The sequence below is a fragment of the Plasmodium chabaudi genome, assembly GCF_900002335.3.
Source record: "Plasmodium chabaudi chabaudi strain AS genome assembly, chromosome: 2".
NCBI classification, from domain to species: domain Eukaryota; phylum Apicomplexa; class Aconoidasida; order Haemosporida; family Plasmodiidae; genus Plasmodium; species Plasmodium chabaudi.
In genome coordinates this window covers 339,137-350,972 of record NC_030102.2, presented here as the reverse complement: position 1 = coordinate 350,972, position 11,836 = coordinate 339,137, and the positions used below count along the sequence as shown (strand labels likewise).

Genomic DNA, 11,836 nt, shown 5'->3' with positions numbered 1-11,836 from the left:
ATCTTCACCGAGCATGAGCCAATCAACGTTCAAAAAGTTGGAAAAAAAGTTGGAAAAGAATTGAAAAAAAAAACAGAAAAAAGCTAGCCCTTGCATTTTTTATTCCATTTTCACTCTTACCACGACTTACTGAAATTTCAAAACAGGGCCAAGCATTGGTTTCGTGGACATAATTAAAAAGAAAATATGGTCACGAAAGATGTGTTTGTATTTTTCATAATTTTTTGATATTCTTAAATTTGTTACTTCATCATATAATTTTAAATAATAATTTGTATAACATTTTTGTACTTCAATGTTGTTTATAACATACTTGATCGTTGGTCTACCATGTGGACAATTCCATGGATTTTGTAAAACACTCAGCTTTTTTTTAATCGTTATCATTTCTGAAATGTTTAATGGTTTCCCAACCATAACTGCATTTCGACACGCCCTGGAAAAGGTGCAAACCCAAAACAGTATGAAAAATATGAAAAAATATGAAAAAAAAAAAAAAAAAAAAAAAAAATATAAAAAAGTATGAACAGTGGAACAGTGTGAACCTACTTTGATGCTAAGATTCTCCAGACCTTTTGAGGCCGAGGGAAATTGTAGTTAAACCACGTCCCCGTATTTTCAGTTAGTTTACTTTTATCTTTCAAAAATGAATCATCAATTCCTTTGTCAAATATTATAGGATGATTATTTAGGTGATATAAGAGGGACATAAAATCGACTACCTCTAAAATTTTACCATTAAAGACAGGAAGTGATAATAAATAAACTTTTATTTGCACTAACGTTTCTTCATCTGGTATATCATTTTCCGCATTTTCAAAATTTCCCACATGCACATCTTTATTTATTTTTCTTTTTTTATTAATTGGCTCTTCAACAATTTCTATTTCAAACCCATTTCTTAAAAAAATTACAAGATTCTTTTCAATAATATGAATCTGAGCTGGACTTAATTCTAATTCAATTTTATTTATTAGCTTTTGAGACTTCATAGTAAATATTTTGTTGTACTTTTCAAAGTTTGACTTCTCATCAGCTGCATGCTGATCTATAATAAATAAAGCATAATTGTTTTTACGCTCAATGTATTCGTTTTCGTCTGTTTCGTTTTCGTCTGTTTCGTTTGTTGCATTCTCTTCTGTTTCATTTTTAAAATAAAGCAGATCTATTTTTGATATTATAAATCCCTTATTAAACTGCCCACATATTTTTAACTTATTAAATAAGTTCGATTTAAAATATAAATCTTTTTGCTGCTCATCAATGTTATCGAAGTTTATGTCCTCCTCATTTCCACTACCACTAACTGTGGTACTACTATTGTTGCAACTTTTTTGTATATTCAAATTGGTGTTAAATATATTGCTATATTTATTTTCTTCTGTTTCATCCGTTAAACATAAATAATCATTTACTTTTTCAACCTCCTTCATTTTTTTAAAAATTGCATTTCGTACTTTCTCACTGTTTGTTAAATTTATCAAATGAATTTGGTCATAGTCAAATCCTGCTTTCATATCTTCTCTATTAATATATGTATTAATATTTATTGGAATATTTTGGATGCAACTATTTTTTATATTTTCTTTTAAATTTTCAAAGGAGTACTCATTTTCGCTGAAAACTTCTTTTTTTACTTTAGCTCTCTCTGGCTCTTGTTCGCCATTCCCACTTTCACCTCCGTCACTCTCCTCACTGCCATTTCCATCGCCTAACTTATATTCATAAACATTTTCACCCCCACCATTTTCATCGTCTAATTTGTATTCATAAACAACTTCCCCATTCCCAAGCTCTTTTCTTTCCTCTTCACTTTCATTGCTTTTTTCTTCCACCTCAGTTTTTACTGCATCAAATTTTGAACCCGATTTTTTGATCCTTGTTTTATTTAACCCATATTTACTAAAAGTACCCTCCTTTACATCTACTTTAGATTTATCTACACTCGAATAATCACTTAATTCTTTATCGTCGAAAAACGTGTTGTTTTCTTCTTTTCGATTTGAGTTTGCATTGTTCGAATTATGTAAAATATTTTCATCACTAAAATTTTTATATTCTTCATATTTGTATTCATAATATTCTACTGGTTCGTCTTTCACAAGTTTTTTCATTTCTGATGGACATTCATTAAGTTCGTCTTCATACGATTTTTCAAATTCTTTTTTTATTTTTATATTATTGTTAATGTAACTTTCTTTTCTATCTTCAAAATTGTTCTCTTTTTGATTATCCATTTTATTAATAGATTTTTTTTGTCTTTCATCATTAAAATCAAAATTTTCAGTATCCTCATTTCCATTTACTTCTTTTCTAAATACGTTATCACTTTCTTCGTTTTTTACAACTTGCTTATAATCTGTGCTAGTATAACATGCATCTTCATTTTCAATGTCTGGACACTCTGTGTTTGTAGAATGCTCATTTGTTACTTCTTCATGTTTTATAGCTCGATTGTTTTTTATAAAAAAATAATCATCAATTTGTGTATCAACAAGATGTGTTGTTTTGGGAGTTAGTAATTTAATTAGTTCAATTTTTATTTGTTCACACAATTCATTTTCAAAAGTAAAAAAAACTTCCCTTTTATCAGGAGTCACATTAATATCTATATTTTTAGCATCCGATATTATGTTACATATGATAATTGGATAAAGTCTACTATTAAATTCTCTATATATAGTATTAATTATTTTATTTACATTTTTTATTACATGTATAGGTCTACTATTCATGTAATAAAATTGTAAGTCTTTATCTCTTCTTCCACTATTACTATCACTTATATACCCTTTGACTAGCCAATTTTCATTCTTAATATTCAAATCAATCAAATTTCCAATAGTTTTTTTACCAAAAATTGAATAAAAATTTTTTTTTATATCATCACTACCATTTGTTATGAGCATGTTCATATTTTTTGTGGACCCTTTTTGGGTAACAATATTAAAAATCATAAATTTTATTTCATGATATATTATAGCATATTGTTGCATTAAACTTAAAAGATCACTTAATTGATTTTTTATATTTTTTATTAAATCTTTTTTTCGTATTGGAATATTTTTAAATATGTTTTCACAACTTACTGTAGTTCCTCGTAATCTAGCTATTGGCTCTTCATGAAGCAGTTTTCCAAATTTATCAAATTTTAATAAATAGCCATGTTCAAATTCATCATGCTTTGTACTAATATACAAATCACTTAACATACATAACGAATTTAATGCTTCCCCTCGAAATCCAAGAGTATCCAATACATTATGTATATCATCAAATTCGGAAATTTTTGAAGTTGCATGTCTTGCACATACATTTTCAAAATTTATTTTTTTAATTCCATTTCCATTATCGCTAACCTCTATTAATTTTATTCCATTCTCAACTAGCTTTACTTTTATTTCGGTAGCACCTGCATCGATAGAATTTTCTACTAACTCTTTCACAACATTGCTTAAAGTAAATATTACTTGACTACTACAAATGTTGTGAATTGACTCATCACCAATGCTTTTAATCTTCATCTGAATAATTTGCACACACACACATGTACCAAAATTTACATGAACGTGTTCATATTTTTTTTTGAATGGCTAGCCACGTACATGTACATTTGCCAAATCAAACCAAAGACAAAACATTCGAGTGAGCACACCCTTATTATGTTAACTTTTAAAAATAATGAATTAAAAACAAAACACAATTAATGCTAATTTATAAGATCGAATTTTTACATTTTATTATAAAAAAAATATAAATTAAAAAATAAATACTTTCAATGGCTACAATTTTTACAAAGCTATAATTTATATGAATTAAAAATGGTATTCCATATTTTCTCATATGGCTGTATGCATATTGAAATTTTTATGTGTAAAGAGAACCCGCCAAAAAATAAAAAAGCAAAAAATAAATATATTTCCACTTTTATTATTTAAAAACTTTTAAAATATATAATGAAAAGGAAAATTTTTTTATTTTTATAATGCCATATTTTCTTAATATTTTGTTCGCTATTTTTATTATTTTGGCCCTAATTATTTTTTTTTCTTTCATAATGAATTAGAATGCCCAGTATATCAATTTTCTCATATTTTTTATATTAGCTATAGCTTGTCATAATAAGCCATTTACATATTCTCCTTTTATTGCACACGAAGGTATATTGCCACATTAATAAAATATAACTAGGACAATAAAAAATTATAATTTTAGTATTACTAAACATATATTGAAATATTGTTAGAGAATATGAAAAAATTGATACAGAGTTTATATTTTTTATAAAAAAAAATAAATAAAACAAAAAATTAGTCTCATAAAGCATAGAAATGTGTATATATGTCTACGATGAAATTTTATAAAATTGGTAAATGATAGTATTTTCAAATTATGAGTTACACATATATGGGTAGGCCTCATTTGTGTGTCTGCGTATTAGTTGATTAAAAAAATTGTGATAAATGGAAAATAGGTATATAAATATGCATATGTGAACTTTCACATTATTAAGATCCTGAAGCAGACTTTTGATCTTATTCACACTTTCGTCAATTGTTGTACAGGTAATAATACATACCTCCAAATAAAAACAAAACGGTATTAAAAAAAATAAATACAAAGGATAATAAAAAAATGATATAAGAACAAAGAATAGGGTGTTTATAAATGTAATAATAAAAAAAATTAGAATAAACTAATACAACAATATTGGCATCAATCATTTGTATTGCTGGAAAAATATATATTCTTATTTTTTTAAATGAGTCAACATATGTATGGTCATTTATTAAACATAATTTTGTTTTATTATGAATAAATAAATTAAAAAAATAAAAGGGCGCATTAAAAATTAAATGCAATTTATTTATAAAATCATAGTTTTTATTTTTCATATGCATTTTTTTACTTTTTAATATTAAGCTATTGTGATAATTATATACTTGTGTGTCTATTTGTAGAAAATTTAATTTATCATTATGATTGTTATTTATATAAGAAAAATTTAATAATATATCAACTTTATATCCTTTTTTTATTTTAAGCTTATTACCATTCTTTTTTTTTGGAAAAAATGAAATAAAATAATTATAAATTTTCCAATTATTCTGTCTTTCAATATCTGTTTTTATAACATTATCAAAATTAACTTCCCCTTTTAATATATTACTTTCTAAATATTTATATTCTGCATTCTTTTCATAAAAATAGGACAGCATATCTTCATCATTTTTTTCGAAAACATTTTTTCTTTTTTTTAATTCATCATTAAAATTTTTGTTAAAAAAGAAAGAAAAATCATTGTCTATCCTATTATTTGAATTTTTAGAAAAACAACACATGTCTTTATTACTATTTATTTCACCTATATTTTCATTTTTTAAAAAAAAATTCAAATTTTTTAAGCATTTTTTTTCCTGACTGTTCAGGCAAAAAGTGTTCTCACTCTCACTTGTTATATTTTTTTGGTTGCAAAAATCTTCTATACTTAAATAAGTATCAATAGGATCACGTGCCAAAGAAAAGTTTATTCTATGCACATACTTATTTTGTGGAATTATATGAAAATACAAAAAGAAATAAACAAATAATGAACAAATAAATAATGTTATATTTACCAAAATACACATAAAAAAAACATATATAATATATTTTATATTAATATTGGGGAACACCTCTTTTAAATAGCTACTTATCTCTACATACGTTTCTTTAACTAATTCAAATATATCATCAATCAACTTTTTTAAAAACAACCCTATACCTGTATAATATTTAAATTCTTTTTGTTTATCATATTTTGTTCTCCAACTTTCTCTTCTTATTCCTTCCCACTCACCTTTCCTACCCTTCACTTTATAACAACTCCATATCTTTAATCTATATTTTTTTTTTACAAGTTTATAATATTTATTTTTTAATTTGAAAAATTGTTTTATTTTTTTAACATGAATATTTTTATTTTCTAATTTACCCTCTACACACTTTTTTATGCTACCCCCTACTTGTTCTTTCACTCTTTCATTCCCATTTCCATTACTCATATTTGATTGTTTGTATTCTTCGTTTTTTTTAACTTTGTATTTTTATTTTTTTTATTTTATTAAAATTAAGAATGACATATTTATCCCCTATTTTCCAATCACTACAATATAATGAAAACCATAAATTTGCACACACACATATATAGTTGTGCTAAAGCTATTTACGTATTTTTGTTTATAATTACACTAATTAATTAGTTACCTAGTTAATTTTTTTCTTTTAAAATGACACACACTTTACTAAATGTGAAATCATTTTAAAAAGTAGAAAAAAATACACTATATAAATATGCATATTATTTTATATTTACTTTTTCAATTTTATTTTCTTATAGTATGCGTGCCTATGCCGGGACTACCCTCTCCTTGCGACTGGATAAATTCGAAAGTTTTTCAGAACATTTTTTTTCATTTTATTTTTAGTTTGTTTTTTTTGCCAATCAAAAGTAGATAAATGAAAAATCATAAAATGATGAACATGAAATAACAAAATAAACGAAATTATAATGAAAAAATTTTAGTATAGTCGATTATTTTTCCAATTTTCACTGAATGAGGGTTTCGATTCATGTGTTTTTTGGACCACATCAAAATGAACAGCTAGCCAAAAGGCAAAACAAAGAATGTACATATAAAATTTTTCACATTATGCCTGAACAGTTCAGGGAGTTAAACGTTTTGGATCTCGAGGGAAAAGAGATGTTTTTCGTATGTTGTTAAGGCCAAGGAAAAGCATGAGAACTCTCTCTAAACCTATACCACAACCCGAGTGAGGATATGATGAATATGCAAATGAATCAATATAAAAATCTAGCTTTTTAGGATTTAAATTAAATTTTTTAATATTATCTAATAAAACTTTTACATCGCTAATTCTTTGTGAACCTGATAATATTTCTTCACCTCTCATAAAAAAATCATATGAATTGGAAATTTTTGGATCTTCCTCATTATACATTGTATAAAATGGTCTAAGACCAGATGGAAAATTAATAATAATATAATAATCAGTATTGTGTGTTTGTTTTATAATTTTTCCTAACTCTTTTTCCATATCTGTTGTCATATCATATGTTAATATTTCTTCTGGTTGTAAATTAAGTTTTTTATGTTCTATCAATATTTTTATTGCTTGTTCATACGTAAATATGGGGGTAACAGCTAGCCATTTGAAATCTTCAGAAGGATATTGATTTTTTATATTCTTTATAAATAATTGATTTTTTTCATTATTTACCAGCTTATTAAATATATTTTTAAACATAGAATCATAAAAATATACATTTTCCATATAATCAAATTTGTATGTCATTTCAACATCTAGCGATACATATTCACATAAGTGTCTATAGGTGTTACTATTTTCAGCTCTAAAAACGGGAGCTATTTCAAAAACACGATCAAATCCCGAGTTGATACACATCTGTTTATATAATTGTGGAGATTGAGCTAAGAATCCATTTTGATTAAAATAATTTATTTGAAAAGCATTAGCTCCCCCTTCACTACTTTCTCCTAGCAATTTAGGTGTATGGATTTCTGTAAAATTATTATCAATTAAATAATTTCTAAATATTTTACATATTTCTGATTGTAAATAAAATATACTATAATTTGCATATGTACGTAAATCGATGCATCTATTATTAAGTCTGTTATCCTGATTTACTCGAATAGTAGCTTCATCATTTGTTTCTTTCATATTTGCATCCTTTAATAAGAATGGTAACTCCTTACTATTTTTACTTATGCAAAATATTTTTTGAATATGAATTTCATATTTTATAATTGTACTATCAATAGATATTTCAGGTTTAACTAATTTTCCATATATATCTACAATAGATTCAAGTGATAAGTTACTAACCCATTTTATCATATTTTTGTCATTATTTATATTTTTAATATCAAGTATACATTGTAAAGAATATATTTTATTTCTTAAAATAATAAATGCCAAAGAACCTTTACTTCTTATATCATGGATTCTACCTCTTACCCATAAGTTTGATCCTTCCTCAAGCTTACTACTCTTATGATTTACTTCGCTTTCTACATCTTCTCTTTTTTCATTTTTGTCAATGTTTTTTTCTAAATTTAAATCGCTAGTTCCATATAATGAATTATATATTTCTTCTGGATTATAAAGATGAATATTTTTTCCATTTTCCATCATCATATTAAGTTTAACATATCCATAATTTTCTTTATTTATATCTTCACATACATGTTCTAAAACTTTTGCAGCTTCGTTTTTTAAATTTTCTCTTTCCAATTTTTTTGCTAATTTCAATTGTTTTTCTTCTAACTTTTTAGCTTTCTTTTCCTTTTTTTTGTCATTTACTTCATCGGGAATTATATCCCCGTTGTTATTCACTTGTTCTGATGCCATTTCATTATAAGTTTCGTCAACCTTCTTGTTATTGTTACTATTATCTTTGTTCTTTAAACAACCTTTTCTTACGTATTCTATTTTGTGTATTTTTGTATATGCAAAAAAGTTTTTTAATTTCTTAAATTCGCTCAGAACTAATGAATTGCTGAATTTCCCAAAATTTTTATTAAATTTTATCAAAGGTAAAAAACGTTGTTTTTCCTTAACTGAAAATAAGCTATTTATTATTTTTTTTTTTTCTTTCCTTATTATAAATATATTTTTTTTTATATCATTTATTTTATCCAATTGTGTGATAAACCGTTTGTTCATAGTACCCATACAAATATAAGTATCCCTTTTTATTCTAAAATAATATTAAAACAAATAGAGATCAAAGAAAAATTGAAAATAATTAAAAATGTAGAAACATAGGATTGAAAAGATATATTATTAATTACTTTTATAATGGGCATAAATATATTAACACCATAAAAAAATTACTAAGTCGGTATATCACATTATTACTCATATCCTATATTGTTTTAAATCCCAATTGTAGATATTATATTTTTGTATTTTAATAATTCTTATATAACTATAATCAATATAAAATATATTTTTGACTAAATTATTTGTTTTTTTTTTTATTTTTTCAAAAAAAAATTATCACAACTTTACAATATTCGCAAATATTTTCTACTCCCCAAAAGGATTTACTATTACAATATTAAGAGCATACATGTAAGAAAAAAATAATATATTTATATGCATTTATCCCTTCAAAACTTGTCACACAATTCTCATAAAAAAAATTCTATATATCCTTTAAGCATGTAAAAAATAATCCCTTTTCATATTTTACAAAAAATTTATGAACATGTCAGAATAAAAACCATATTTTAACAATAGCTACCTCTTTTTTTTTTTTTTAAGTAATAAAATTATTAACAAAATAATGAAAATTAAACCATTCACATAAATAGTTGCTATGGTCATAAGTTTTTTTTCATATACACATGAACATTCATATATATATATGCAAAAAATGCTACAAACATAAAAAAGCTTAAGGAAATATTTGTATATCTACATGGATATCTTTACAGCCATCAAAATGCATACGTATGTGTGTGCACTTTAACAAAGTATTAAATAAATCAAAATAAGCATTTCTCATAGAGTACTATGGAAAATATTAATAATATTTTTTGAAACATTCAATGTATTACATATTATAATATTCATATACTATGCATTTATTAGCTTAAAATTTTCAATAGTATATTAGGGTGTCCATCATTCTATTGTTTCCCCCTTTATTTATAAAATCTTAATTATTTTGACGATTTTAATTATTCCATGTTAATGTTAAAAATAATAAATTTATGTACAACTATTCCAAATATGACAAGGCAAGCTTTAACTCCTTCTTTGCTGTAACTACATCTTCGAACATTAAAGCTGAGGACCCGAAAGGGGAAATAAATAAATAAATAAATGTATGAATTCGAAAACGTAAGAATAAGCAAGGGGAAATAAAAATGTTGTAGCTTTCTATTCCTCAAAATTTAGCTACATGTTATATACTATATTATGAACATGTACATGTAATAGTCAATAAAATTGTATAAACAATTTCATGTGATATCTTACCATTTGTAGCATATTGTGAATGCTTCAGGCTTTGAGAAATATTCACACTTTTCCTATTCTTATTGTTTTCACCTGTAAATATTTCAAAAAAATGTGTAATAACATGTATGCATATATATGCAGAATAATTTTTCACACATGTGCCAGTTGAAATGTTCATATTTTTCTGACTGTGTCAGGCAAATTTTCATTTCAAAATTGTTTTGAAAAAAATGTTAAGGGCAATAAAAATAGCGGAACAAATATATCACATAACTATGCATTATTAACCTATTTTATTATTATCCATATTATTAAATAACAAATTTGAATCTTCATTTTTTGGAAATGATAAATAATTTTCTTCTTCACCCCAAATATCGTTTTTTACCCACATTTGTTCTTCATCACTTTTGTCTTTTTGGATGTCTTTTTTTTTGTTTTCTTGGTTTATTGGCATTTCTTCATATGGCTCTGCTAAATCTATAAACACATAGGCATAATATGTGAATAATGTATGAATACCATATTTTAAGGGTATGCTTATTTTTCTTACCTTCTGATTGGTCTTTTTCAAGTTCTGGTTTTGGTGACCCGGGTTCAGGCTTTATATCATTATCAAAACATTTCTTTATATAAATTGTTTTATATTTAGCATATAAATATTTTTTTTTTTCATCATCATTTAATGTTTGAAAATGATTTAATATTTCATAAAATATTTGTGCAGTGAAAAACATATGTATTGTTTTGTTTGTTATTTCTTCAGTTCGATCATTTTTGTCAGCCGCTAAAAATAATTCTATTCAAAATGCAAAAAAAAGTTATAATAAAACATAAGTCTACCTTATAAATGTGTGCAAAACATACATACATACATACATACATATTTTTTTAAAATTATTACGTCTACACAAATCGGCTAGTTTGCTATAATCGAGAGAGTCAAAAGTTGGTCTGATCCGTTCAGCTTTCTCCACACAGTTTAATAAAAGATTTTTTGCCTCTTCAAAAAAGTATATCAAATATATATATTCAAATTATAAAATAAAAAAAAGACACATTAAAGTATTAGGAAGCATTTCTTTATTCCTAAAGTGGGGCAGCATATACAATTGTCCAACATGTTTACATTTATTACATTACCTGTGTCGCTGTAATTATTTTTTACGTAATCATTCAGCTGCTCAGAAACGTAGAGGACGCATAGGAAAGAAGCTGCATATAAAACCAAAGTATTTCCCCCCCATAAAATGTATATATAATAGCAGTAAAATAACATATATTTATGCACACACAGGTTGTTTTAAAATACCTAATGAATGTTTTTTTTCAAGTTCTTCAGATTTTTTTAAAATAAACTTAATTTGTTTCATATTTGGTTTTGCTTCCTTTGTATTTATTTCCTTATTTCCTTCCATTTTTATTTATATTATATGAGTCCAAAGAATTGTATTAAGTTTTATCCTATGCTTGTTTATATTCATCGATACAAATGTGCTAGCTTCCAATTTTATTATTTATTTTAATTTACTTTCTTCAATATTATTTGATATAATTAAGACATATAATTTTATTTAATTTATATCCTCAAAAAAAATTCCAACCTTTATTAATTATCCTCTTCCATCAGCTATTTATTCTTTGGTGGGAATGTGCCTATTAATTATTTTTTACCTTAACAATTTTACTAATTTAAAAAAAAAAAAAAAAAAAAAAAAAAAAAAATTATATGCTTTTAAAATATGAGAAGAACAAATGGTACTATATACATGGACAGTCC

The 11,836-nt window shown here is 24.7% G+C and overlaps 4 protein-coding genes across 4 annotated transcripts; all 4 read right to left on the bottom strand.

The window, feature by feature from the left end:
• Positions 1-126: 126 nt before the first annotated feature.
• PCHAS_0208800 (DNA mismatch repair protein PMS1, putative) lies at positions 127-3,524 on the bottom strand (the record flags this gene model as incomplete). Its single annotated transcript, XM_739529.1, has 2 exons — positions 127-436; positions 550-3,524. 2 exons carry the CDS (start codon positions 3,522-3,524, stop codon positions 127-129), a joined length of 3,285 nt encoding a protein of 1,094 aa, XP_744622.1.
• A 1,026-nt stretch (positions 3,525-4,550) lies between these two features.
• On the bottom strand, positions 4,551-6,044 carry PCHAS_0208700 (seipin domain-containing protein, putative; the record flags this gene model as incomplete). The annotated part of the gene is made up of 1 exon (XM_739530.2): positions 4,551-6,044. One exon carries the CDS (start codon positions 6,042-6,044, stop codon positions 4,551-4,553), a length of 1,494 nt encoding a protein of 497 aa, XP_744623.2.
• Positions 6,045-6,705: 661 nt separating this feature from the next.
• Positions 6,706-8,760, bottom strand: PCHAS_0208600 (aspartate--tRNA ligase, putative; the record flags this gene model as incomplete). Its single annotated transcript, XM_737502.2, has 1 exon — positions 6,706-8,760. One exon carries the CDS (start codon positions 8,758-8,760, stop codon positions 6,706-6,708), a length of 2,055 nt encoding a protein of 684 aa, XP_742595.2.
• A 1,054-nt stretch (positions 8,761-9,814) lies between these two features.
• On the bottom strand, positions 9,815-11,474 carry PCHAS_0208500 (vacuolar protein sorting-associated protein VTA1, putative; the record flags this gene model as incomplete). The annotated part of the gene is made up of 7 exons (XM_016798893.1): positions 9,815-9,882; positions 10,075-10,146; positions 10,345-10,536; positions 10,610-10,855; positions 10,961-11,059; positions 11,200-11,271; positions 11,369-11,474. The coding sequence occupies 7 exons, from the start codon at positions 11,472-11,474 to the stop codon at positions 9,815-9,817; spliced, it is 855 nt and encodes a 284-aa protein (XP_016653092.1).
• Between the last annotated feature and the right edge of the window lie 362 nt (positions 11,475-11,836).